We start from the raw sequence: 26,166 nt of genomic DNA on the forward strand, positions 1-26,166 counted from the left end.
TTGATGCCTGTTACGTATACCGGCGCTGGTGGCGGCGGACAACGTCGGCGTCGTACACTCTAAAATTTTTAACACCCGTAAGGTTGTATTTGTTTTTTCTCATGGGCAACATCGTTTTAGGGTGTCTAGAAACACCCTAAACAATAAGGTGTTAAGAAACACCTTGAAACTGTAGGGCGTAAAGAAACGTTACACCCACCTTTAATAGGTGTTTATGAACACCCCCAAACTATGGGTGTTGGATGAAGCTACACCTATGCGAGTGGGGTGTGCCCTAAAAACCCCCTTGAAACGATGGCAGTTATATGGATAAGCAGATTTTATAAGCAGACAACAAAAGCAGAGACACAGGAGGTGACGCTTAGTCCGGAGAGCCAATCATAGCACTTCATTTCATCAAAAATGCATTATTAACTGGCCCAAGCTTCAACTTTTCTCAGGGAGAAGCATATATGATCCTTGTCTGTGGCTGACAGGGAAGAAGAATGATACTGGTGTCACCCACTGCACTTATACCTGCGTGCATGCAGATGATAAAATAAGGTGTCGTGGTCTGGAATGAGCTGCATAAGACCAGTGTATATATGTGAAGGCAGACCGGGCCAAAAACGACAAAGTAGGACGCGGCAGGCACTTACACACACACACACACACACACACACACACACACACACACACACACACACACACACACACACACACACCCACACACACACACACACACACACACACGCGCGCGCGCACCACTTTACATTAGTGCAAGCAGTAACCTACAGTGTAAGGTTCAACCGAACATAACGCTGAAACAAAAAACAATTAAGCCCATATGTCACATCTGCCTTTGTTATAGAAAAACTGCAAGTCTTACAAACAGGTGTCTGATTGCATTCTGCAAAATTTTTAAATATCTCACGTGACCAAGTTTTTTCTCTGTATACTAGAAATTCATTGTTTTCAATAGAATAAATCCCACAACTTTCAAAAACATTTGTGCTAGTCGGGCAAACGAGTGAGAGGTAAGGCGTTGATTGACACCTATACAATAGAACAAAATACACGTAAAAAGAGTAAGCGACTTCTTGGAGTCACATTTACAACCTATTATATTTCACAGTATAAATTTCGACATTAAAAATCAGAACATTCGACAGGGTATTGTATTCGGGGTTGTATTATTGTAATGTCAGTGTTGGTACACTTCTAACTGCAAAACCACAGCTCGTCACTGCTGCTTGCACAATCATATTAACCTGCTGAGATGGCTGGTGCCTTCTAGAGAAGTGGGGCAAAGCTGTTCTTCCTGTACAGGAAATTCAATCCCGGAAAGCTAAAAATAAATACACAAGGAACAATGACCGAAATTTCAAAGAGTGCAACATACAGTATGCACCCTGCATAACTAAATGCTTTCTTATGTGTAAGTATGAACTGAGTGCATAGCAAGCATATTGAGTGGCATGGGGCTCCACTGTAGTGAGAAATGCTAGAAAAGGTATGCTGAGCAATAAACGCCATGAAAAGCGCGCTGTGGCAGAGTCATTATACCTTTAGTACCGTAGATATGAACCTTATTTTACCCTTTCAGCTTGCTCGCACAGGCAAATAAATAAGTGCTGCTCCAAGTTGATAATGTTACATTAGCTGCCTGCATCGACTTATCTAAGTGATAGCCCCGGCCGGTAACCCTGCAGGGTTTCTTTATTTTAATAAAGCTTTCCGTCCGTCCGCCCGTGCGTCAAGTTCCATGCTTAGGTATGCATCAACACAGCTGCATGTGTATTTCTGCATGTCTACCATGGCACTCATTCGATTAGTTTATTGAAAGGAATTCAGTACGACGTGCAACATTATATACATTTTTTATCTGTAATGCGCAGAAGCACAATGTCACTGAGCATACATGACAATATGCGCACCGAGAAGGTATTAAGTGCAGGTAACTTGTAAATTAAGTACTGTATAGTTACGTATTAAAATGCGAAGGATACTAGTGTTCTGGAACTGGCTCACATCGACAGGTTTATATAATGGAAGAATTGGCTATTGGGTCATTCCACGTCTGACGTCGCAGACATTTTGGCGACCACCTCAAATGTATTCGAAAAAACTGGCATTGATTTTACTGCATTAAAAAACGTAACTGCTAGAATATTTAGCACACAAATAATTTTTCGGTCACATGGCTGCCTTCTGAACTTCCCGCAATCTCGTCTGGGTGTTTGTGCAAAAATTATTTCATAAGTACCTCTTCCTCTTGCGTGCCAAATTTGGTCTACAAGTTAAGTGAAGGGCTTGTGTAAAGTGTTTGAAGCTCAGTAATAGTATTACCATTTTTTGACCACATACGCCTCAAATTTTTTAGCCAAAATGTGTTATATCTTCATTTTTCTACATGTAATGCGCTTTGAATGAACATCCCAGGAGTGAATATTTATTTCAAATGAGGTATATTTGGAGGACAAAATATTTTAAACCTCTCAAGTTGTCAAACTTCATGAGGAAAAATCGCTAATTTCACAAAATAGTCGTTTTGTCATCGAGACGCAACTTGCACCATGTGGTGGTTGAATTGAACTAGTCTTTGTACCTAAATTGAAAGCAAATAGACAGTTCTTTTCATGTGCCAATATTTGTCATAGCCATTTCTGTTTTTAGAAAAAAATCACAGCATATCCATGGAGTGAATGAAGATGAGTGGGGCGTAGCATTCGTCCGTCCGGATGGACAAACGGATGGACAGACAGTCTGACGCAAGTATGGATGGACAGAAAGACCGACACACGGAAGCCCCGACGGACGGATGCACAGATGAACGCACGAAAGCACAAATGCACGGACAAACGCTTCCCCCCTCCAGTCATTGTTTTGTTCGTGTCTATGATGTGCAAACCACTAACGCTATCTATAGTGCAACACATAAAGTGGCTACATAATACTAGTACGACTACAGAAGAGGGAACGACCCACGGCCTCAAGAGCTTTGCTCCTAAGTGATTCCAAGTTCCCCATTTGCCATTTGGTTATACGGCAGCTGACGCCTCGAAGCTCCCCATTGTCGTTTATAGGAAAATTCAAAATCATTTTATTCCTTGAAGTAGAGATTGTAATGAAACTTGTCGCATACAAAGAACTGTTTATTTGCTCTCAATTTAGGTAAAAGGTGATTTTTAATTGGACCACCACATGGTGCAACTTGCATCTCACTATGGACAAACATGACAATTCTGTGAAATAACTGATCTTTTGTCGTAGAGGTTAACAGTTTAAGACGTCTAAAATAATTTTTCATCAAAATATCTTTTCTGTGAAGTAAGTAGTCGCCGCTCAGATATTCATACAAAGTGCAGTATCGCAATGAGCAAATGCAAACATAACACATTTTGGCTAAATTCTTGCAGACGTATGTGGCCAAAAATTTTATTATTATTACTGAGTTTCAAACACCTTACATAAGCCCCTTTACTTAACATGTACTAAACTTTGTGTATAAAAAGGACCGGTACTTGTAAAATATTTTTTTTCACAAACAACACTCAAAAGACATTTTGGAAAGTATAAAAGCAACCACGTGACCAAAAAGTGTTTTTCTCAACGAAATATTCAAGCAGTTCACTGCTTTCAGTGCATTAAATCAGCACAATTCTTTAAAAAACACATTTGAAATAGCCGTCAAATTGGCTGGGAAATTTGGAATAAAGTGACCCTGTTACTTTTACTCAATGACCATTGCATACTGGTAAATTAGGGCCATTTGTTTCAATCATACTGGCAGGCTGAGAAAGCATAACTCCTTCCCGATGCACCGTAGGCTGTTCTGTGGCTGTGCATGTTGTGTTCCCAGATAAATATGCTGCCCAGTCTTACATTTTGGCTGCAACACATGCTTAGATACCGTGCAGTATATAAAACATTAAAGTTTTTTTGAGCAACAAAAATTATTAATACGCTTCACATAGAGAAAATACCTTTAACATCTGATATAATTAGCGAAGTTAAACGCCAAAGCGAGGCGACGGCTGTAAAACTCTGAATAACAAGAATATTTGGAAAGTTACACATGACAGAAACAATCTCAATAAAATGTGCTCGAACGTTAGCAGTTATGTTCAAACAAGCGTTTGCACTGTTCAAGTAGGCAATTCGGCCACACACACAGACGAAAGGTCTGTTCAAACTAAAGTCCGGCTTCAGTGCTTGATCCGCGAATCTGGTTCACTGTCTCCCTAATACTGACTTTTTGTTAGACATCTTTTATTTTAAATAGAAAGGAAATTAGACTGTTGGTATGGCCTTTTCTGCTTTTGCTGGCACCAACCTTTTACAAGACATAACCTTTCAATTTTTTTTACAAAATTCTTCTTAATCAATGTGAGTGACTTCCAACGATGCATAAAAGTGTTGTGATTGTACCATATGTTGAGTCAGCTGCCTGAACATTACTTTATTAATCTGGCACTCATCATATGATTACCTTCTTTTTATTCTTTTATGCCAGATCATGTGAACTGCTTGGTTAGCTTCATGTATGTCCGCTGAATGCCGTCATGACCACCCAAATGACAGCAGTTATGATAGGGATTGAATATTTTTATATAGTATGGATGGTACTCTGATCAATCCTGCTTGTGTCAGTTTTAAAGCTTCAGTACCTTCGCAAAGCTTAACAGCATTTACTGTTTTACACACCAGCTACTAGCATCAGCAATTGAGATACTGCACCTACGTCTTTTGTGGAAGCTTCTGGGTGCCTTTAGGATGACCGGTGCTTCTTTCTATGTTGTCGTGCAATTCACTCTCGCTTTATTAAACGTGTAGCTGCGGCAAGCAACCACACTAAGTTAGAAACTACTTGCCAGTCTTTCATCTCACTATTAGAGTATCACTCCTATTCACTGTTGTGATTCTTGTGTGAACTTGTAATGTAAATTCCAGCTGAAATAGTAATAAAACAATCTTCAGTAATTTTACATGGCTATGAAAAAGATGGTGGTAGTATATTGAACAAAACTAGCGCCAATAAAAAAAAAAAAAGATTCTTGTGTATTCAGCCTAAATGGTAAAGCAGTCTAGTAGACTAAATACTAAATTATGTTCCAAAATTTTTTAACAATGCAAACTGCTTCCTTTCCTTGCGTTACATACCTCAGCTTCCATTCCTTTGGTTCAGTCTTCGGTTCAGCCACTTGGGCAGCTGTTGCTTTTGTACCCGATGCTATGCCATCTCTGTGACTTGCTCTGTGATCTTGATACACCTAAAAGTGCAGACTTCTTCGCATGCAACTGTCCTAAAAAAGAACTATAAATGTCGCTAGACAGCAGGTTCCTGAACTCAAAATTTAAAACCATTTTGTTTTGTCCTCTGGTACTTCTAGGCTGGCCCCTGAGGCAATGTGGATCAGTCACAGGAGCTGGGATGCTGTCGCGTACTGCTGCTTGGCTCAGTGTGGACAAGTACTGCAATAAGGACAGCATCTGCCTTTGAGGACTTTTTCTTTAGGCGGTTAGTACACATAATTTCTCATTCTGCTTGACAAGAAACTGTTGTGCAACATAACCTTTGCTAACATTTGAAAATGTAAAATGAATCCAGGAATTGCCAGAGCAGACCTGCTTCATGGAGAATTCATATTTACATTGAATAAAAAAAAATCGCAAATGCAGTTTGTAGTGCTGGATGTTTTCGCCTTCACTTACCAAAAAACAAGCAAAATCTGCTCTGTTAGGTCATCTGCAAGCACAGTTACACCACAGTACTGTCTGTCATCAGGTAAAATCTAAGTCGAACCCACCTCAACTTTTCGAGGGCTGGGTGTACTTTCCACTGCGCAATGACTTTCATTTCTAACACGTTCATTGAGTTGAAATGCTTTTTGCTGGTGGTATTTTAAACTAATAAAATTCCATAGGGTAAGTCATTCGGTCTGTCCTGTCGATTCATCTGCTGCGTTATCGCTATGTAGGTCAGTCGGTCAAAAATGTTTATTTGTTGCAAAATACGTAAACAAATATGGGTTAGTATATACGGAAGGAGGTCCCATACCACAAGGCTCAAAGGCTCAAGGCTCCTGTGAAAAATATACATGTTGATAACTATAAAAAAATGGCCACTAAAAAGTGGCAAGTTATTATGATAGAAATAAAGACAAGGCGAACTTGTAATGTAAATTCCAGCTGAAATAGTAATAAAACAATCTTCAGTAATTTTACATGGCTATGAAAAAGATGGTGGTAGTATATTGAACAAAAGCAACTTCAATTAATGATACACCAGGCATCTGAAATCTACTTAAAAGCATTGAATGCCAATTGTTCAGTGCATAGTGGTATTGAATTCCAAAAATGTGTGGCAGCAGATATGGTAGTGTGTTTGTCATAGTTAGTGCGTGTATGTGGTAGTAAAAATTGTTGTTAGAGATGAACCTGGTGGGATTAGCTTTTACCAATTGAAATTTTCACAAGACATTGGCTGCTATCAATACAAGAATCCTCAGTGTATGTTTAAATAAATTACACACTGTTAGTACACAATGTTGCTCTAGAAGCGGGGGCACGCTGGTGAATAGAGTACTGAATGTTAGGATTCTAATGGCTTGGTTTTAGAGACGTTGAAGTGGGAGGATATGAGGTGGAAAAGTGTTTGCCCATGACTTGATGCAGTAGGTAATATGACTGTGTATAATGGCGTAGTATAGTTTAAGCAAAGCTGAAGCATGGTCATTCTTCAATCAATGTTCTAATACCATGAGCTATCCTCTGTCTTATAAGTGAAGTGTGATGATAGTATTTTAGTTGAGCATCTAGGAGTACTCCCAAGGATGTGAACTTAGTGGAACAAAGATGTCTGTGGCTCTTGATGGTAATAGCCGGGGTAGGTGAAAGAGCATTATGACTCAAGTGGAAGATAATGAACTGTGTTTTATTTGTGTGAATTCTTAAACCATTAGCTGTGCACCAGTTCTTTAACAATGATGGGGTCGAAGGACTTCTGCTGTGCAAATATAATAGTTCTTTACATGCCATTGCTAATATGAGAAAATGGGGGACCAAAAGAAGACCATTGTGACCAGCACGTCATTGCTTTCGCGTATTCAAGACCAGGACCCTACACCGAGAACGTCCATGTTTGTTTCTACCACTCGTGCCCTCCCATTTTTCTTTATCTTTGGTTCTCCTGCTTGTTGTCGCGCGGTCGCAATCATCCGCAACAATTACCCCATTAGGAAATTTGTTTATAAATCTTCGCTCGTACACCAAGCTAGACAGCTTGAGATGCAAGCTACTTTAAGGATCAATGGGGTTTGTCACATAGTCTCCATCAATAGTGGCACTTGTGTACTGCTCTGCTTCACCAAATGAATTCACAATAAAATAAAAGAAAAGTAGTTGTTAGTAGTAAACTTCATAATTTTGCAGTTTTACATCTGCACATTTCTAAAAAAATGAAATTTCAACTTTCTGGATTTATAGATGTAAACACCTCTTGGAGAGGCACAAAGACTAATATTGTCACGTGGCCATGATATTGAAGACTGCAGTAGTCGGCGGGGTTGAGACCAAACTTTTTATTTTAGCAAATTTTTGCCTGAAGTTTGGAAAGCCAAACTACAAGCAATACACAGTCTGCCCTAATAGCCGTAAACACTGCGTCAGCCATCAACATTATGACAAGCAATACAGTGCATCTGCTTTTATACAAGTGCTACTGAAAATTTTTGGGTTATTGCTGGTGGCTGCGTAAGCACTAGACAATTAGCGTCCTGCCCACAAACTTAACAGTGTGATCTCAAGTTATCACAGAGCTCCTGGAAAAGTGCTGCGCCGAGTGTTGCTTAGATTCTTTGTGGGTGGAAGCCAACTTTATTGAAATAAGACACACGTGGCCATACGCATGTACCTGATTGTCAGGCTTGTCAATTATTTGCTAAATTTAACCCAAGTAAAAATATATTTTTATCCCGAAAGACCAAAGAAGCATCTGAATATAGCGTGTTGTGCTGCATGTGTTATTTCTGTGATAAATATATAAAGCAATTCACATACCTGTAATAACAATACACGTGAACTTCACATTCCCCAAGCAGTTTGCAGTGGCAAGTTTTTTTTAATTTTCAACACATCTTATGACAGCATTAACTATTCTTCCAATATCCAAAATTCTCTGGCAAAAACAATTACCATATGGAATTTCCTTTTTTATGTCAGGACAACATTGAAATGTTGATGTGAGGTTATACATTTGTTTTATTATTGTTTCGCAACAAAGCACTCAGAGTGTGTAAGCATTTGACCTAACTTGAGCCAGAAAATTGATGCTTCCAAAGCTTCTCAAAAATACATTTTATTGATTTTGACATTTTTAATTTATACAAGTTGCCACTCGTGATTTCGGCAAGAATTTTGCTAATGTATTGACACTCACTGCTTTTTCCCCCTGGAATGTGCTGAATAATAAAATGCCCTTTTTTGTAGTTTGCTTAGTTAATTTTATTCCTATCTCAGCAGAGTTATTTGTGCTGCCTGGCCTTGTGTTTTTATCATTATTTCACATGAAATATTAACACAAGTAAGTTGTTCTGAATGGGCTTATGAATGAGTTAACTGATGTAAGCTAAGAGTAAAATCGATGTGCAATAAACTGATCCTTTTTGCTAATGGACGGCAAGATTAATAGGAACTTTCACCAAATACACTTATGTTTTTACTTGACAAGTGATGCCAATTCGTGACATTGCATGTCACGAATGGGCATGACTTGTAGCAAGGTGTGTTTTCTTTTTTCAATTTACGTACCTTGAGGCATGTGCAATGGTGTGTGAGAGATGGGATACAGCACAAAAAACAAATAGCACCCGTGATGTTTTCAGATGCCCAATCACATTCACACAAAAAGATGGTGAGTCATTGGTAGCAACAACACTACAAGGGGTGTGCAAATATTTAAATAACGGATCAAATAGGATTTGCTAGTCAAATTTAATTGTACATACACGAAATACCCAATATTTAAAAAATAATTAGCTCCAATGGGACAACCTTCAAGCAGCAAAACATGGGATCAGCTGAAGGTTTATTTTCTGTTTGCAATCCCTGAACTACCACAATAAATGCAGCCCAAGTATTGGCAGCACTATTGATTCTATAACCATTACCAGATAAAGCATTTTTGCTGCAAACTGCACTTTCACTCTGGTTTTACTGTGGTGGAACTGCAACACATTAATCCTTTCCTGTTTTCATCATTGAAGTTAGGGACTATGACTGCATTTAGATTCACGAATAAAAACAAATGCCAGTAAGTCTCTTGTTCACGTAAATTGTTCTTACAGATGCAGCTTTCAACACTTGATTTTTACATGCTCTGTGTGCCAGGAAATATGTTGTGATAATTTTGCCTCTCACAATAAATCTTTAGCTGAATGCATGGTGTTCGGTTCAAAATTGTTTAGATTTTACGCTGAAATTTTACTCAAAAGCTGGCAACAGAGTTTTAACTTGAATAATGAAGTTGCTGAGGCATTTTGACATACAGTTGAGAAGTATTTTGAAGGCTCTGGTCGCTGCTATATACAAGCTTATCACAGTTTTCATAATTGTAGTATTATTCGGTGACAGCTCTAGAATATTTATTTCAAATAAACTGTCTGGGATGTTCTAGGATTTTTTTAAAAAGGTTTCCTTTCTGTTCGACAACTATCATAAGAGTATTAGGTTAACTTAAGCGTTATTTTTGGTTATATTGTAATTGGATTCATATAGAATTCGCTTTTGAAATTTGCTACTCGAAAACCACTTGCTTGCGCGCGTCTGTAATACGACAGTGTTCGTGCTGTCAACGCTTCACCACTCTACATGATGCATTGCGGTGAATTGAGCAAAAAAAAAAAAAACGCTGGCTTGAGGTGGGTTTTTTACATGCACAACATACAGTAGATTTCGAAGTGTATTTGGCCTAAAGGGCATACGCTGTCACCCGCGTCCTTCTCTTCTAATTATAGTGCGGCTTCTCATTCCTCATGTGAACGGAATTGCTTGGCATGTTGATAGAGTGACACTACGAAGACATTCGTTTGCAGGTCTATCGAGAAGTTGCTCCAGATATTCGTGCTTCTCGATTGGCATCGCTATCATAACCAGTAGCGGTGGCATTCACTACGAGTAGCCTAAGATATGCCAGAGTGAGTGCAAGCTGAGTGATCGAGTGACGAGCGCGACGTAGGCACTCATGTGCTCCGAAACCGGCTCTTTGAGCTGCAACAAATGCTTATCGAGTTACGATTATTGTTATATAGTCCACACAAGAACTCTTCCAACCGTCATCATCCATTTTTCACTGGATATCTGCGCCGACTTCGATGCTTTCGACGATCGTTGCAAACGGAGCGACGAGTCTTGCGGCAGCGTCGACACAGGCGTGCTCACAACGTTTCTGTAGCACCTTGGTAGCACCAACTAATTGATAGCACCGTCTTCCCATTCATTGTAGGCGGTTTGCGAGTACGCGTGTGAGCGTCAACCTTGTTCTCGCTTTCGTCGCGGCGTCTTCATCAGCTGTCTGCCGCCCGACACACGAACCCTGCAGTATCGTCTTGGGCGCAGCCATGTTTGCTGACGACATCACGCACGAACCAATGAGCGCGCCGCTCCCGAGAGTCTTGTAAGAGCGCCTGGCGCAGTGCATTGTGGAGGGGGTCTATCCGCTCGCCTTTGTAAACTCGCGCACTTCACTGTTGCCGGCAGTGATGGTCCGCTTTCAACGACTGCAGGAGACACCAAGAAGTGGAGCGTCGTATCCAGTAAACATTAAGAACATGTCGCGATGCTGGTCTCGGTAAGTTCTTTTTTTGCAGTTCTGAACATCCCGGGCAAACTTAAAAAATGGAGTGTAAAAAGGTTGTTCATAAGAGTGCTTTTAATGCGTACACACGTTTTTCACCTTTTACAATGTAAATTTTTTTACAGTGTGTCGCCGCATTCTGCCAAGCAGCATGGCAGCGCCTAGATTTTGTTCTTAGGTGATTGGTGCCTAAGGGTGCTGAACATGTTACTTTGTCGCAGTGGTGGAGACGTGATAAAGGACAGAGGAGCTGCTTGTTCTCTTGATGCTGTGTCCTTTTTCATGTTTTCCGCATTGCGCTAGAAGTAACGGGACTATAAGCGGCATGTTCGTGTGGTACACAGCAAGCACAGCATAATGAACGGTGCAGTGAAGTCGGTAGTTTTTCAGATTCATGTGGTGAGCCCACGATGTTTACATTTCGGCAAAATAGTGAGCGGCAAGGCGTGGTGCAAGCGGGATGCAGCGTTGATCCGGGTGGATCCAACCTATAAGTCTGTCGACGGCAGCAGACCACGTTGCCCTAGCAGCAAACGCCGGTGCCGTTAGAAAGACTCCGCTAACATGGCACCTGTAAAGAAAAGAATGCTTGCAGTGCTAGTTGCAAGTAAATAGCATTGTCCAATGTTCCCACTTTCTTGTCATATATGGATACCATATAGTTATGCTTTCATAACTATGTGGTATCCCAGCCGGTGTTTCATTGATTTCGTGATTAGTGGAATTCAACCGCTGCGTGCAAGACAAAGTGGCCAATTCGCAGTAAGTACTGATTGGTACTGTTGTGCTTTGGTTTGCACTCTACCGTATCTGTGTCTTGTTTGTGCGGGCATCACTCCCGTCTTGTTAGTGAGACACATCGTGAACTGCAGAGTCGAACAATTAAAAGATTCGTCAATTTTCCCGTGAGTAATCGATCTCAAGCGCACATTTTCAAATGAGCAAACGAGGAGTAATTGAAATAATCAGGGAGCAGCGTTAAAATTACCGTAGCATGAAATAGCAAGCACCACCTTCGAGGAAATAAACCTTGACGCTTCGACCTGGCTTTGATTACGCAGCCTAAAAAAAAAAGCGCACACAGAAGTGACGATGCAGTGTCTGCTATTGTCACTACCAGATGGCGCAAACATCGGCTCACTCCCGCTAGATCGGCTAATGGCGTGTCCGGGCTTCGGAACGCAGTTTCGCCACTCATGTGATTGAACAACTCTGCTTCTGAGCAATCCTCCCTTCCGCTGAATCGGCTTTCCTGCGTTGAAACCTCTTTCAATGCAGTGCGTTTGAAATGCGTCTGTGCGTTTGTGATGCCTTGGCACCGCCTAAAGACAGCGTGTTCGAAACGCAGTCGTGCTGCATTGAATCCGATGGTAATTCAAGTTCAAGTCAAGCAGCGTTACTGAATACGGGGGTCAGACACTGCAAACCCACCACTGGGAAGCTCACGCAGCTCTCTTAAGTTAATATTGAAAACTCGAACACGCTAAGGGGTGCGTCATCCGCGATATGCGTGCTCGAAAAGCGTGCAGTAGACGATTTTTCTGTCATTCTTGTCACTTCCGGTCAGCTGTAATGAAATCGGTTTTTCTAGATTTGGTCTCAAAAACACCGTTGTTTGCAAGGTTTTTTCCAGAGTAAGCGCTTGTGTTTCGAAGGCGACTTTCGGCAGGCAGCACTACTTCTAGCTAGACTACCTATATAATGACTTCTTGCGGAGTGCCAAATTTTGTTGCAGTTGGCCTTTAAGTACCGCCATCTCGCTTTTTTCAAAATTGATAGTCTTTCTTGGGAAACTTTGACGCAAAAACTTTGGTCTGTCTGTCTGTCTGTGCATTTGAGTGTTCGTCCACCCATAATAGTACACAAAATGGCACTAAAGTGACCAAACGATACTCCAAACGGCCGACCCCATCCGCAGCGCCCACCAACACTGCTCAAATTTCAGCGTTCATACTTGTGCGATCGTTAATTAAAAACCAATTATTGCGCATATCAGAGGCACCATAATAACACGTCAATATTATGTATGTTTACTTTTTTCTAGAAAGGGCATAGATAAGTAATTTTGAGGATCGTAGCCTTTATAACGCTGCCCTGGCTATGCAACGCTTGGACGAAACGGAAAGTGTTTCCAAAGCTTTGCTAAGACGACACGGCGGTGGCACCAACCCATCGCATTGCGATCTACACCTCACGGGCACGCACACCGCGCTCTTTGTTTTCCAGGATAATTGCCAGATAGCGCTCATGTCTCACGTGGGACGTGACTTATTCAGAAGTGTCGTTGAGTGGGCTCTATAGTCCGGGATACCATTGGCACAGGCCGCTGTCCTCACTAGTCTGCCTCCCTCCTTCCTCGGTCGCAAGTAAATGTTTTATTATCTCTTTGACTTATTCAGGCTCCGGAAACTCTCAAGTTCAAGTAGTACCTGTAGGGGGCCGAAAAATCAACCGCAGTGCGTTTCTGCTTCGAAAACCCAGAGTGGATCTACAAAGTGCTCTCGCCACTCGTGCTATTGCGCCTTTTTGTAAAGGCGCCCTCCTCGGGGCCAAGTTTCAACTAAAAATGATCAAGTACTACATATTTGCGTTTCGTTACGCATAAAGAGCAACTTGTACTTATATGAAGTAGTTTTTCTTAAACATGTGCGGCATCATTAACTTTTTGTAATAGTTTTTGCTCCAGTTGACACGTCAGCAATAGCCTACCGAAATCATCATCCTTTTCTTCAAAATATATGGCGGCCAATAGTTACGACGGCATGTCACGGCAGGTACCAGGCAGGTAACGCCGTTAACTGTTTCGTTTCGCCGTAAATATTTCGAGCCTCTGCCGATCGACACAGTCTTTCTCTTTATGTTTATTTTGATTCGTTGAAATGCTTTCGCGAAGGGAATTCAAGCAACCACTTCAGTTTTTTTAAGAACGTTTGCTTGCTGGGCTAGTTGGTTCATTTCAATATATGTAGTTTTTTGCCAATGGCTGCGTAGGCGCCACACGGTGGCAGCGCATTGCAATATCAAACTTTAAAAATTTTTAACGTCTCAATCTGTCACCAGAAAAACATGCGTTACTTGTGGCGTGGCTTCACGTGAGAACGAGTCGCTGACTCTATAGTTAATTTTGAAGTTTTATCATCAGGTAACACCAACACGGCCGTTGCGATGAAATAACGCAAGTAAATCACTTTCGCCTCGCATGTGTTTTCGTAGCTAGCACATATATTAGTGCAAAATACCTACGAGTTGATAGTTTACCACAGTCACGCTCGAGAAACATCACATAAATATGTGTGTGGTTTTGCTATAGCCTGACAAAGAAAGAGTCACATAAATCAGAAATACTTCTTTTTCTGCCACAGCTTCCTGGCCCACCTGACATGGAGGCAGCGGTGTACAATGGACAAGACATGACATGCCTTGTGAAGAAGCAGCTCTGAGTGACACACATGTTATGAGGTGCCATTACATATATGTATAAAATACTGTTTTTACTAGTTAACTGAGTTTATTTATTTGGAACAATTCATGTGTTTATATCTGGTGATGTTACTTGTTTTTCCAGACTGCCATCCAACGACTGGATGACTACCCCTGAATGTCCGCTCAGCAAGCCCGTTCAAACATCTGAATGTCCACCACAACAGGTCATTTCGAACCTCACACATGCAATGCTGTATTTGTGAATGTTTTACCGCACATATCGTGGAGGGGTGCTCTAGAATGCCCGCAAGCATTGGCTGTCCACCATGGCATGGAATTTACACTTCAATAACATTGAAACTGTAACACTATGAGTTAGATTGTGTGGTACTGCTGAGCTCAACAGCACAGGTTTGATCCCAGCCAAAGTGGCCATACTTTGATGGGGGAAAAATGCTAAGACGCTTGTGTGCTCAAGAGTTTGTTCGATTACCCTGCACAACATGATCTATTTTATAAAGTGCTGCACCTCACCATTCGTTTCAGTGGTGCAGCAAAGGCATCTTCTAAACCGTGCCATTTATTTCAAAAAGCACAGGAGAGGTAGAGCACCAAGACTTGTTAGTGATTTTCCTGCAACTTCTACTATGAGCCGTACGCACAGCTTAACAAACAACATAGCATTAGACGTAGGTACAGTACCCACCTCCACAAACGCAGCGTGTTTTGCCACGATGTTTGCACCACATTAAATAAAGTAAACAAAAATAAGGATTCCACCTTGTCGGCGCCTTGTCATTCACTTGTGATGCCACACTGCTGAACTCGTGCTGCACAAGTTCTGAACTTCTAGTGCACAGCTGTGAACCAGTTCCCATTCGTGCAGGTGAACTAAACTGACCTTTGAAAGATAAAGCTTGAAAAGATGAAAAATATATGATGAGGTATCAGAGCAAATGTTTCGACAAGCAGTCTTGGCTTCTGCGATGCTACGATGTCAATTGTTTTAATCCCTGGAAGCCAGAATCAGTCTAAATTTGCCTACTACTGAAGGACTCATGATCACTTCATAGTTGGCATGTTAATCGTCAAAAAGTTTAAATTGCATTACAAAATTGCATTACCCCTGCAGTGAGGGGCATTAACAGGCTTTCTAGCATTTAGTTGTGCCTTGTGGCAGTTTACGAACAACAGCCAAAACTGTTTTGCCTTAATTCGCTTTGTTTGGCTCATACAAGTTTACAAAGAGATGTGCCAAAGCTCATAAAGCTCTACTCAATTGCTGCAGCTTTGCACATATATTCAATGGGCTCTTAAAATAATACATCATAAAGGTGATGAGCACTTGCAGCATAGCTTCCTCAAAGACATGAATGCTGTCATGAAGAGGAAGATTGTCTTCGTTGGATATGGTAGTTTTTTTTTTCATATAGCAGAGAAATGTCCCAGATTGTTTTGAGCACATCTGCTTCCGTTTAAATTAAGTGGTCATAACTATAGTCTTTACCACTATGAAGTGAAATTCTGTGCACTACAGTAAAGTGTCCCCAAGACTGGGAAGCTTACGAAAACATTTCAGCTGAAACACACAGCATCATTTTTCAAGCGAAAGATAAATTCTTTAACGAAACGCTACCTAACTTCATGAAAACGGACCCTAAAAAATTTTGGAATATCATGAACCCCAAAAGCACCCACTCAACAGAAGTATTAATGAGGGAAGACGGCAGCACCTTATCGGTAGAACACTCCACTGAAAAATTCAACAAACACTTCACCACGGTAATCACTGACGAACTTCCACTGAATGATTCTCTTTCACTGTCACAACTGCCCATTGAATACCCTTTTCCAGCAATCCTAATAACAGAGCACGGTGTAGCTAGCGTTATCAGTCGGCTTCCCCTTAAAACCAGTCCCGGCCCCGATGGCATCAGCGCCAAACAACTTAAATTAACCTGTCAACATTCAGCTAAGTTGCTTGCATTCATTTTCCAGCAATCCCTTGACTCTGATTGTATACCAGATGACTGGAAATTGGCTAATGTGGTACCCATCTTTAAGTCTGGTAACAGCAATGACCCCAACAACTATAGGCCGATTTCACTCACGTCCATTTCGTGTAAGTTACTAGAGCACATCATACACTCCCAGGTCATGCGTCACCTCAACCGTAACAATTTACTTCTTCAAACCCAGCATGGTTTTCGAGAAAAATTATAATGTCAGACTCAACTTTTCGAACTCGTGACAGACCTGCACACAGCTCTTCATATGTCCATCTGCATCGACGCGCTTTTCATAGACTTTTCTAAGGCTTTTGATCGTGTTCCCCATAACCAGCTAATGTTTAAAATACGTCACCTCAGCCTCGACCAGAAAACGACTGCATGGATACAAGAATTTCTAAACAACAGGTCTCAGTCAGTTAAACTTAACAACTACATATCTCATCCTACCCGAGTAACATCTGGTGTGCCACAAGGCAGTGTGCTGGGTCCTCTTCTCTTTTTAGTATACATTAATGACATTGCATCTAACATAAGTTCGTCAATTCGTCTTTTCGCGGACGATTGCGTTGTTTATAGGAAAATAACTTGCACAGATGACGTTGCAGAACTACAACAGGATCTTACCAGGTTAGGGGAATGGTGCAGCAAATGGCAAATGGAAATTAATGTCGAAAAAACCAAGCACTTAATGTTTACTAATATCACTTCTGCATGCTATAGCTCTTATAAAATAAACGATTCAATAATAGAAAAAGTCACGTCATTTAAGTATCTGGGCGTAATACTCACTTCAGATCTAAGCTGGACTGCTCACATAAAGTATACTACTCATAAGGCTCTCAAGAAACTCGGCCTCCTTAAACGTCGCTTGTATTTCACTAATAAGGACACAAGACTGCGCGCTTTCAATTCATTGATTCAGCCATCCCTAGAATACGCCTAAATCATATGGCATCCTCACCAAATCGGTCTTACTAACATGCTCAAAATGATACAGAATAAAGCTGCTCGGTTCATCTCATCATCCTACTCGCGTTACATAAGTGTTTCTTTACTAAAATCGGACCTTGGCCTTACCACACTTGCCATGCGCAGGCGACTTACTCGACTATCGTTCTTTCACTCACTTTATCACAGCAACTCATCCTTCGCCCAGTCTCATATCTTTCCAGCCCCTCATACTTCATCCCGCCTTGATCATGCGCACAAGGTGGCCCCCATTTTCGCTAGGACCAAGAAGTTTCAAAATTCACCATTATCATTATGCATAATCGAGTGGAAATCTCTGCCACCTAACATCGCCGAATTACCAGATCCTTTCATATTTAACTCCATGCTTCAGGGCTATTTGCATAGTGAAAAACATGGCTGAGCTGCGTCTGATTGCCATCGTTTTGTCTGCTGTTTTTGCTCCCGATACTTATTCAGTGTTCTTCGATGTAATTTTCTTAAGTGTTTTCATTATTATTGTACTAATGAATATGTACTCGATTAATGTTGGTGAACGTACTTGACTTGATGCTGTGATTCGATTTACTCGCTGTTTCCTTTTTATTGTTACTTTTTGGTATTCTGTTTTCCGTTCATGTTGCTTGAAATGTATGTATTCCCCTAAATCCCCCCCCCCTCCTACGTAATGCCCAATTGGGCCTTTAGGGTATTGAAATAAATAAATAAATAAATAAATAAATAAATAAATAAATAAATAAATAAATAAATAAATAAATAAACATTCTAGGAAATCACACAGGTAGTTGAAACATATATGATTTTGACTTATACACAGCCACACTGCAAGATAATACGTATTTCAAGTACTTATAGTACGTATTTCACCTCGAAAAGTAGCAGAGAGAAAACAACTCCAGCTTTCATGCAGAAGTATACCAAAAAAGTAAACCCAATAACAAGTGTAATAAATGTGACCTTTATTGATCTAGTATTTGGACAGAATCACATCATGTACCACCTATTAATTTCAGGAGCGCTTGCTTGCAAGAGAGTGCTTAAATTCTATCGATATGTCTATGCAAAAAAGAGATTGTGTTCACAGCTGAGCAGATAGCGTAAGAGCACTAACAAAGATAAACAAACAACAAAATTGTACAGTGCATGCCTAAAGCTTTTTTTTTTTAGAATTGAGCCTTTTCGATCTGTAAGCACACACCTCATAACTCTGTTCTTTTACCATACATATTCGCTGCATACTCAGCAGACCGGTCATTACCTGCGACGAGAAATTCTAGCTGTAGTAACTGTGTAAATTAACTTTTATAATGAATGTAGCAAGCCTGAAATATTTTTAGGCCCGTAAAGCCATCCCCTAAATACATATTACCTATGATATGGGCTCACGGCTGAGAATCAAAACTAGTGCCGACCCTGTCGACACGACGCGACATTGCCAAATCTTGAAGTACTGAACGTAGCCTTGCACAGCACGAAAAACTCAGGACTGCACGCATCCGCAATTGCTTACTTAACAAATGTAGCAAAACTACATTGCTCTCACTGCTCGAGCTATCTATCGGCAATGTGCAAGTTTCCTTCCCGACTCCACATCACGCATTCACTCCACTTCAAGACCAATACTACGCGGCAAAGCGCCGCATCTGACGGCAGAATCAGTCCCTTGTCCTGAAGCCACGTTATTAAACTCGAGCGACGCAGCACAATGAGAACGACGTTCATTCAGCGATCTCGATGTTCAGTTATATGCATATGCTTGTTAGCTTTCAAGAGTCTTTACACATAGGTTGAAAGCTTTCGATATGTATGAGTGTGTTGTTTTGTTCGGACCTAACCATATGCATTGGTTCTACCGGCTTGGACACTCGCTATAAACGATGCAAACCTTACTTGACTGACGTTGTTTTTGGCAGTCGAGGCCAGCTATGTCACCTGGCGGTAATTACAGACGCGAAGCGCGTTTTGCAATGAAAAAAAAAATACCAGAGGAAGCGAGCAGCGCAAACCAGCCGCGAGCCCCCCCCCCCCCCCTTCCCCCCGCCCCTGCAGAAAAAAAACGAGTCTTTATTGATGATGATGATAGTACTACCATGCACCATCTCAGCTCGCGGTATTGCAGTTCAGTACGCCACCGCTACGTATTTGCATGTTATTTTGATACAACAGCCCAAAGGTACAGTTTCCGTTCTCTAAACTGGTAGGTGTTCTGTGACTTATTGCACTCGTTCGCCTTTTGCTCCAACAGTGGAGTGGCAGCCGCAGCGCGAGTCCCAAACAGGTTTCTACAGCGGTGACAGGACGCCCTTGTGAATATCACCAGAGTGGGAAAAATTCACTCGTGACAGAAGCGGCAGAGCGACCAGTGACGCCGTTTGACATGTGATGCCAAGGGCGGAGTCAAGGAGTCGACACGCGCACTGCGGGGAACTCGCTTCACAAAACCCGCACCGGCTGAGTAGCAGACAATATGCGTCGTGTCGCCGGCTCACAAATTTCTCGCACTACTTTCAACGAGTTGCTCATTGCGGAAGTTGTGAAACGACCACTTTTGGACGTCAAGATGGAGGATTTCCGCAAGGCGCATAAGAAGAGCATTCTCTGGGAAGAAATTGCCGAGTTCCTTAAGAAGTCGCATACTCCCGTAAAGTAAAAGTCATCGCTTGAACTGGCCATGTTCACTGGTGAAGCCGAAGTGCAGCTGTTTAACTTTTGTTGCTCTCGACGATGCTTGCACCGGAGTGGCAATCGTGTGCGCTACCTTTTTTATTTCAATATTATCATTACCCCTTTCAGTTTTCTTGCATTTTAATCCAATGTTACCCAACGTAGAGGAGCCACATGACCCTCCGTACTTCTATGTCGCAGCAGATGTTGCTGGTTTAACAAACGATGAAATTTGGTGACGTGGTGCATAGATGAGAGGGTTCACACGAACGAGAGAGCAAGGGTAGATGCTACGGCAGTTGACTTGAGAAGTACCATTTTACACAGGTCGTAGAAAAGAAATCTCGCAATGTGACTCATCAAAGAAGGGCGCGAAGCTTGCTGTCACGGTTCGGGGGAATAAGGCATTAACCATGAGCCTTTACTTTTGTTCTCTGCTTCAACAACACCTCGATTTCCCACTAAAACCCGGGCTCACTTGTCCGTGTCCTCTGCGACGCTTCTTGCGCAAGGAACAATTGCACCGTACAGCACTCAAGTTTGCAGGCTGTTGAGAGGTCCTACCACACTGGACCGCTGCTCTCCGTGATACTCAGTGGCGTAATGCTTGGCTGGCTAGGTGAAAAAAGATGTTTAGTTGCAAGCACAACGTATACTGCATAGATAACAAAGAAAAGCTGTTAATTTCTGGCACCAGTGCAGCAACGCATGCCTAGGGGCATGCACCTAAATTACATGGCTGAAGGCTGCAAATATAATGTCAGTGTGTGCCGACGGCAAAGATGTGTTGTGTGAAATACTGTGATACTTCAGCTTTCCAGCTCACCACTACTTCATTTATGGACGCGAATTCCCGCTATAACAAGTGTTGCTGCGTAGTCCCTGACCTGGGCTGCGCACAAGTGTATATTGTCACGATGAGTCACAAGTACTGGGGGGGGGGGGGGGTATTAAACCACCAAGTAGCTAGCTCTAGGACGATGCGTCACTCGCAGCTGAATCTCGAGCCGAGAAAAAACACGCGATCTTTTTTTTTTTTTTCCTCCAGATTGAGAGCCGCTCTTGCCGTCGACTCAATACGTGCGGGTGGCATTATCCTCCCTTTCGAAAAGAAAAAAAAAGTCCCAAAAGAGAGAAACAAAAGTACCCAGTACCTCAACCAGTTTGTCACGATGAATCACAAGTACTGAGAAATATATTAAACCGCTGAGTAGCGAGCTGTAGGACGATGCGTCAGTCGTGGCTGGCTCTCGAGCCGAGAAAAAGCACGCGATCTTCTTTTTTCTTCCAGATTGAGAGCCGCTCTTGCCGTCAACCTACAACGCGGGTGCCAATACACAGCAGCCAAAGAACCAGGACAATGAGCGTAATACGTATACCATGCTACCTGCCATATGTGAAACTCTTCATGGGGTGCTTTACTGAATCATCGAAAAACCTAATAGGCTTACTATATATGGTTGAAGCATACGATTTCGAGCGCCAGAGTAGATTATACGGAAAATTCCGATGGAGGGTGTGTTCGCATATGCCACAGGTTCGCCACAAACGCGACCGAAGCTTATTTCTGAGAGCTTTTATATAAACTTTTATTTTGACTCGAGCGAAGAGGTACTGGGCGGATAGAGACCTCGTTCGGTGTCCCAATGATAAATCACTGAAAGCAAGAGCAATGAATCAGAGAAACATGGCAAGTGCGGCGAAAAACACGCTAGCAGTTCTAGGTGTGGATTTTGGTGGTGGTGAACACCGTGGCTGACGGCAGAGCGCATGAGATTCCAGCGTGCGCATGTTTTTTTTTTCCTTCGTACGAGCAAGAATCACCGCCGTAACCTTCGGGCTGAAACGAAGGAAAGTATTTCTCGGCGCACACCACGGCAGACCACAAAGCGGATGGGATTCCAGCGTGCGCATATATTTTTTTCCGCGTACGAGCAAGAATCACCGCTAGAATCTTCTGGCTGAACTGAAGGAAAGTATTGTTTTTTGTTACTGCATTTATTTCGGTCCCATTTACAAAAAAAAGCATGGCAACTGCAGGATTTTCCTGATAGGTAATTCTAAGGCGGTATCAACTCGTCTGTTATTGTTACTTAATGTTACTTTTTTTTCGTTACAGTCCGTTCTGGCTCGCTGCAAAACACATAGATTTGAAAAATATAGAGGTATTCTAGCATTCCTTCTTTCGGAAAACTTCTATAGGGTAAACTGAAATAATTATTTTCGCTGATGTTATTGCTTTCCAATGGAGTCGCATAATTTTACTGTTATATCGTGCATGGACATTCATGAGGCGCTCAACCAAAGCGCAGTTACGCTCTTGGTAATTGAGTTTTTTGTTCATGTCGTTGAAGCAGGGTAAGTGAAAAGTAATTTTGCCGGAATACTGTAGAAGGCTTCGATTAGCTGACCTACATTCACTCCCCACGTTTTAACAAAAAAGGTGCCTGAGTTGTGATCGTATCTTTTTCGTCATCTCTACTTTGATTATGTTTTGGGCGCACAACAGCAATATCAGTACTCTCGACTGAATCCACATCCAAGGGTCAGACATGTAGCATAACGGCATCTTTCTATTGAAAACTAAGTATTCGCCGAAGCAAGCAACAAGCAAAGCATTTTGATGTTAAATTTTTTATTGTCCAACGTATCCATTGAACACCGTAAAACTCACTGGGCGAATGGGTGACCACAAGTGACTAAAGCGTGCCTGTAACCAGCCCGTGGTTGTCGCAGAACCGGTGAAATTCAGTCTAGACATAGTCCACACGCATCGCAACCACCTGCACCCTTTTCCCTGTATTATGCTTGTGCGGCTATACGGAAAGACTCATTAAACGACGTTATAATGAAAAGCGGCGCTGGTTCCATGAAAAGAAAGAAAAAGCAACTCTTATGATCGAGTGTAACCTGTAAAAGTAGAGCGTGGCACTCTTCTGATTTCACTTGTTGATTGCGCTGTCGTTTCTTTTTCTTTGCCAGTGTCGTCCCTCCAATACAGCCTGCAAACTTCTAAGTACGTTAAGTTTCCCGGAGAACCAAAAATTTTGGACAGGTATCGCAATTATAAGCGCTCTAATATGGGTGGCAGAACTCTGAAACAAGTCAATTATAAAATACATACACCCAATCATTGACTTCGCCTCTCGTACACATTGGCTCGACATTTCTAAAGGAAAACAAAGGTATATAAAAGCGCAAAATCATTTTTTTCTCGCCACATAGAAGCTTTGTCAACAGCATGCCAGCCTTTTCGACTGAGAGAAAGAACGCCGCCGTGCGAAGAAAAGAGCGGACAGCGCCCAACTTCAGAAACACGCACTATCTTCATGATTGGTACGGCCGCAGAGAAACCTGCTGCACGCCTGCAATCTCGGAGGCCATGTCCACACTTTACCACTTTGGCCAGCTGCCGCCAGGTGGTGACTCTGCTGGATCTTTTGGCCAGTAGAGATTGCGGCTGCACCCTGAAGTTTCGCATCACTAAGGTCCTTGCCAGGTACAAAGAAAAACAATAGAAATAACTGAAGTGAATGAAACCGCACGCAATAAAAATTAACGCATGAGTAGGGTGTCTATAATTCCCTCTGAGACAGGCAGACAGACAGGGAACTTTATAAGAAAAAGATAGATTTTTTTTATCTTTGAGATGAACACATGTTTTTTGAGACAGCGTGATGATATTTTGATGTTCACGTTACAGTGACATTGCTGATATTGTTGTAGTCACGTGTTTTGATTGCCATGATATAAATGTGTTCACATTCCCCAACAAACATTAGTTGTAAGTTAGCTCTCTGTTCTGTCTCCTCTTTTTCTTTCCTCAAGCTTTTGCACTGCTCTCTTCACTAGGTGAATGAACTTGCGCAAGCTTTAACCTTAGCTAGTTATATTGGCAACATCGTCAGTATGAATTTTCGCTATGTAGGCTTCTCCATGCTGTGATAATTTGGTTGCAGTTGTTTAGAAAATAGTTTACTAGTCCCAGAATATTGCACATTTTGCATCACTGATGTTCGTATCGAAACTTTACCTACTGTTACAATTTTTTTTAGTTTACATATTCTGCCTCCCTGAATAAAGCCAACTAGTGCCATCTGAAAGAAGAATGAGTATTGAAAGTTTCACTGCTACCATATGTTCACCACTTCAATTGTTGTATATATAATCTTATGTTTCCTCAGCTTTCTAAGTTGTAGGAGCTGAGAACCAGAACACGTGAAGATGCAATTTCGTCATTGAACAATCTGCTGCACAGCTTAGTGGCAGGAATGTCAACAGAAGCTGCACGAAAAAAACAGTGAATAAAGGTGCATTGACTATACCTGAGCAATGTTCGCAAATATAATTGTACGTACATCAGGGAAAAAACAACCACTATACTGTGCTCACTCGCCAATGCTGCTTCCTTGATGCTACAAGAGAAAAATTACCTCTTCTCTATTGAATATATTCTTTAAAAAATGCGAGGAGCAGATTTTTCAGAAATTGTTTTTCTTCAACTTTTATTCTGCATTGATGGTGTTCAAGCATGACTATGCATGCTACTCCCGTAACAAACTCAAATTATAAGTACAAAAATGCATCATGCTGTCCAAGAACTCGTTGTGCAAGTGCCGTCATCTTCATAATCATGCATAAACAATTAAACTTCCAACAAATGTTCGTGCTGTGTGTTTCATTTAAAATTGGTGAAAGCGATAGCCTAAGTGACTGCTTTTTAAAGAAGGGTAGCTCGTGATTTGTTTTCTTATTTTACAGGTGAAATACTCTATTTAAGAAATATTGCACAGCTATTTAAGATAATTCAGATCAGGAGCATGCACCTATGCAGTAAAAGCATGCCAATATGATAGAAGATTCCCACAAAAGCCCCAGCAACAATTCAGCATCACGCAAATTCGGGAAAGAAATGAAAAATGGCACATTGTCTTCTATAGCTGTGTTCTATGAACCTGAACCACCAGAAATATTTGCCCTATGACTTATCTGTGGGAGAGAAAATTTAGAAAAAAAGTAGCCGGGCATCAAATTGTAGCCAAGACCCAAAAACTGAAATGAATGTGGCAGAAATTGCATTGTCCAGAATGCTTCGCTCGCATGCCAAGAACAAGCTTGGTTTTTGCATAGTATTCCACTACCGCCATAGAAAGGAAATGCAACCACAGAAAGGGACGTTTCCAATGATTTTCCAAGCATGGCCTTCCTTTGTTTGGCCCATGCTCCCCATGCTCAAAGCTCCGTTGGCCTCCAATAACTTTCCAAGCATGGGCAGCTTGGCCACTGACGATTTACTATGCTTGGTCCAAGCAAATTGTGCTGGTAGGGATGCGCGCAATAGCGTTCACTCTTGGGAGCACTGACAACTTTATTCAGCTATAGTAGCATTTAACGTGCGCCACAGTCCTAAACAGGAACACACTTCACTGCTCACAGCAGCGAGACCTTCGGCATTGCCGCTGTTGGACAAATGACTGTCTCAATGCGTTTTCTGCGGAGTGGTTGATGCGCTCTAACCAGTCTCCCCACCAAGGATATCCCATGAACTTCCGCTGTACGACCGGTTGGCTCTGCAAAATGAGTAGTAGTTGCATTACATCCGCGTTGAGCTTTGAACCCTTCATCAGGGCATCGTTATGGCAGGTATGACCTGGTGCGTGCGATGAGGCGTCTGACACAGCACGAAGCCTTGACGTGACAGCATATTCGTGAATGATTACATGCTGAGGCGTATAATAGACATTCTCTTGTGGCTGTGGTACTTCAAATCGCCTTGTCTCTTCTTAGCTTAACTCCGCTGTGATCGCCTCGCCATGATGCCTCAACAATTCAGAATGTACCTTGAACAAGTGCCATTGCACTAGCATATAAATTTTACCTTATATTTGATTATCACTGCCTAAATGTATCCCTGACATTGTGGTCTGAGCGGAATCTTGAAGCACCCGTTTAACTTGATGATGCCTTGTTCAAATGCCTGAAGGTTCACCGGAGTCTGATTCTTTTGCTCAAAAGATGACTTGACTCCGATTTCCGAATGCTGAATTGCAGAATCATCACAATCACGAAGAAAAGTTGCGCTAAACTCAAAAATAACGCGCTAGTACGTATTTTTCTGCGGCTTCTGACACCCTAGACTGTCCATCCAAACTTACTTTTCACAGTCGTCACGTCAGTGAACAAGCGATCTATCCTTCCAGTTGCTACCTTCCACTAAACATCAGATCCAAGTAGCACACTTATTTCGTTTGGGTACCATGTGTC

General features: G+C 41.8%; 1 protein-coding gene across 1 annotated transcript in view; it reads right to left on the minus strand.

Annotated features, from left to right (window-relative positions):
- Positions 1-6,940: 6,940 nt before the first annotated feature.
- Positions 6,941-26,166, minus strand: part of LOC119169920 (uncharacterized) — a 64,071-nt gene continuing 44,845 nt past the window's right edge. Inside the window, exon 4 of the mRNA XM_075882998.1 lies at positions 6,941-6,988. Coding sequence (XP_075739113.1) covers positions 6,941-6,988 — 48 coding nt within the window. The remainder of the gene's footprint in view (positions 6,989-26,166) is intronic.

Source organism: Rhipicephalus microplus, chromosome 2 (assembly GCF_043290135.1).
Source record: "Rhipicephalus microplus isolate Deutch F79 chromosome 2, USDA_Rmic, whole genome shotgun sequence".
NCBI classification, from domain to species: Eukaryota; Metazoa; Arthropoda; class Arachnida; order Ixodida; family Ixodidae; genus Rhipicephalus; species Rhipicephalus microplus.